Source organism: Brassica napus, chromosome C2, assembly GCF_020379485.1.
Source record: "Brassica napus cultivar Da-Ae chromosome C2, Da-Ae, whole genome shotgun sequence".
NCBI lineage: Eukaryota > Viridiplantae > Streptophyta > Magnoliopsida > Brassicales > Brassicaceae > Brassica > Brassica napus.
The window spans coordinates 26,770,570-26,773,596 of NC_063445.1; the positions used below are offsets into that span (position 1 = coordinate 26,770,570).

The 3,027-nt window shown below is 35.3% G+C and overlaps 1 protein-coding gene across 1 annotated transcript; it reads right to left on the bottom strand.

The window, feature by feature from the left end:
* Positions 1-573: 573 nt before the first annotated feature.
* LOC106367688 (trihelix transcription factor GT-2) lies at positions 574-3,027 on the bottom strand. Its single transcript, XM_013807518.3, has 2 exons — positions 2,579-3,027; positions 574-2,077 (listed from the first exon to the last, which is right to left on the bottom strand). The coding sequence occupies exons 1-2, from the start codon at positions 2,758-2,760 to the stop codon at positions 682-684; spliced, it is 1,578 nt and encodes a 525-aa protein (XP_013662972.2). The 5' UTR covers positions 2,761-3,027; the 3' UTR covers positions 574-681.

Below are 3,027 nucleotides of genomic sequence, written 5' to 3' on the forward strand. Positions count from 1 at the left end.
GTAATTTTCTTTATTCGTTATTTTCCTTTTTGTTCTTTTTTGAATATATCATTTGAGTGGGAAATATTATTAACTGAATTCACATGTCTACTGAAATGTTACAAGGACAATGTAGTCTTTTCATTAAAAGAAAAAAAATTATACTGTACAAATTCGAATATGATGTGTTTTTGTTTGGTCCACCTCGTGGTGCGTAGGCACAAATTACAGAAAGAAACGCACAAATGCCATCCACCACACGGACGGTACTTATGATTAGATTATTTTAGGTAAATTTATAATGGGAATATGAATACGAACATTTCACAATTTGCAATAATATTCGAAGGAAAAAAAAATGATGAAAGCGACGACCCAGTATCAATTCGTAGGTCCAATTTTTTACTAGGTGTGTCGGTACCCATGGATATAGATGGATGCTTGATTAACCATTGGCTTCTCCCCACCAATTGAGCTAATTTTTAATTCAAATTTCATCGGTTGATCCCATTGAACCTTGTGGTTCTATAATTAGATATACGCATAGTAATATATATATCTAGAAATTTAATTATTTTATAAAACACCACGAAAAGGAACTCTAAAAATCAAATCCATTTACTTACATTTGTTGTATATGTTCTTTTTCACCCCATTGCGTAGTTTAATAGATAAGTTTATATAGAGGAATACAAAAAACATTTAGGTGAAAATATTATTGTTAATGTCCATAGGTGATGATTTGTTCAACACAATCTCGAACTCACTTGTCTCATTGTCTCCTTCTTCATCTTCATTTTCGTAATCATCTTCTTCACTCTCTCCTTCTTCACCTTTGTCCCCCTGATCAGTTTTAAGCTCAGTCTGCGTTTCTTGTGGGAGAAGCTGCGGAGTCAACATTAAAGGTAATATTGACAATGCCCCACTTTTGTTCCTTTCATTGTACAAAGCTTCGAGCTGGTTAAAATAAGGGCACGTCTTAGAATCAAGAGGTCGTTTCTTGTTGCTCTCTTTGACTTTCTTGAAGTACTTGTTTATGTTTTCCCACTTCTCTTTGCATCTTTTAGCGCTTCTATTGTATCCCAATCTTCTCATCCCTCCAGAGATCTCTTCCCATAATGGCCCTCTAGTACCATTTTCTTGATAGTTAGCTTCAAGATTTTTCCTTATCCGTATTAAGACCTCGACCTCGGTTTTAGGCCATCTTGAAGAACTAGGAGATAGTGAATGGTTGCTATCGAATAGAACCGGCCTTGGCTCTTTACTCTCAAATGTTATTGAATGTTCACTGTGATATTGTTTCCTTTGTGGTACTTTATGTTTCTGTCGTGGTTGTTGTTGTTGTCCTCCTGAGATTTTGTGTAAGAAGGATATGATTGCAGCGTCTTTAGCCACGGCATTAGACCTCTCATGGACTAGTGTTTTGTGTTCTCTATTGATTCTCGCTACCTCTTGGACCCTCCAAGCTTCTTCTCTTGAGATTCTCTCTCTTTCTTGATTCTCAAAAATTTCCAAGAACCTCTTTTGCACCTTCTCTTGTTTCGCCATCAATTCTTTAGTTAACTTCGTAAACAATCTTTTCCAATATTTTCTCTTCTTTCTCGATCTCTTGTCCTGATGATGATGATCTTCTTCCTCATCAGATGCAGTAGATGAAGAAGTTGAGCTCGAGAAAAGGTTCAGCGATGAGACATTGTTTATCAAGTCATTTGAAGTTGGTCTAAAACCAGTATCAATAGTAGTTGCATGGTTGTTGCTATATATAGGGAAAGGTGTTGTAGGAGACGGTTGCTTGGCTTGGAAGGTAGGTTTTGTGGCGATTGGTTTCACACTAACCTGATGATGGTTCAACGGTATCAAAGAAGTGGTTGTTGTCACGGTCGTGGTGGCTGTAGAAGATTTTAAGGGTTGTGACTCGGGTTCGGGTGGATAGGAATTGAGAGCCTCCAAAGCTTGTAACTCTTCGAAAAACCGGTAAGTTTTGCCTTCGGATTTTCCGGTACGACCTTCTTTGGTACGTTTGTGGTACTTGTACACGTTCTCGAACTTCTCCTTGCATTTCTTTGCACTTCTTTTGTAACCAAACTCCATCATTTTCCTAATTATTTATCAAACAATAAACACCGTAAGAAACATCACAAAAATATATTTTTCCTAGATAGTTAAATGTAAATTTATAATTATACTTTTAGATACATATAAACATATAGGAATTTTCAAATGAAAATACCGAAAATATGATAATATAGATATATCCAAAAATGTTTAGGTATATAAACGATCATAAAATTTCTGTTTATGTTTTTTCAGTATGAAATATTAATGCATCATGTATCTAGTTTATTACATATTTAAATGTAAATTTGCGATTAGATTTATCTAGTTTTTTACATAATTAAATGTAGTTTGTAAGTAGATTTTAAGATATATACAAACATATAACTAGCTGTATAGGATCATTCAAATAAAATTATTGAAAGTATGACAATATAGGCATGTGCAAAATGTGTAAACGTATATACAACAAGATCGTAAAATTTCATTTCATTTTCCAGTATGAATATATATGCATGTATCAGAATATATATAACAAAAAAACCTGGAGATTTCTTCCCACAAGGGAGCTTTGAGAGTGGAGTCACGAAAGGCTTTATCCATTTCCGAACGTATTCTCAAGAGAGCTAGAGTTTCCGGTCTTGGCCACCGGTTTCCTCCTCCTCCGCCTACTTCTCCGATTTCCTCCATTTTCATATCTTTCTCATCCTCGCCTGAACCGCCCATGTCGCCACTGCCGGAGCTATCTAACAGTCCTGAAGAGTTTCCAGACACACTAAAGATTCGAATCCGGATGTCTCAGAGAGAGTTTATGAGAGTTTGACGAGAAGAGAAGGTTGTGGTTGAATTTTCTGTTTTTTTCGTCTATCGTGATTTTATCTTTTTAATTGGGTGGGATGGACCATATATCAAGATCTTATAAATATAATACATTTTTGTACGTGATATATTTTGCATAATTAGTTTTTCTCTATATCACAAAAGGAGGAGTGG

Excerpts from the sequence above, each read along its gene's own strand:
- LOC106367688 (XM_013807518.3), bottom strand. The coding sequence starts at position 2,760 with ATGGGCGGTTCAGGCGAGGATGAGAAAGATATGAAAATGGAGGAAATC. Across the intron at positions 2,078-2,578 it reads TTGTGGGAAGAAATCTCCAG|GAAAATGATGGAGTTTGGTT; the intron begins GTTTTTTTGTTA and ends ATAAATAATTAG.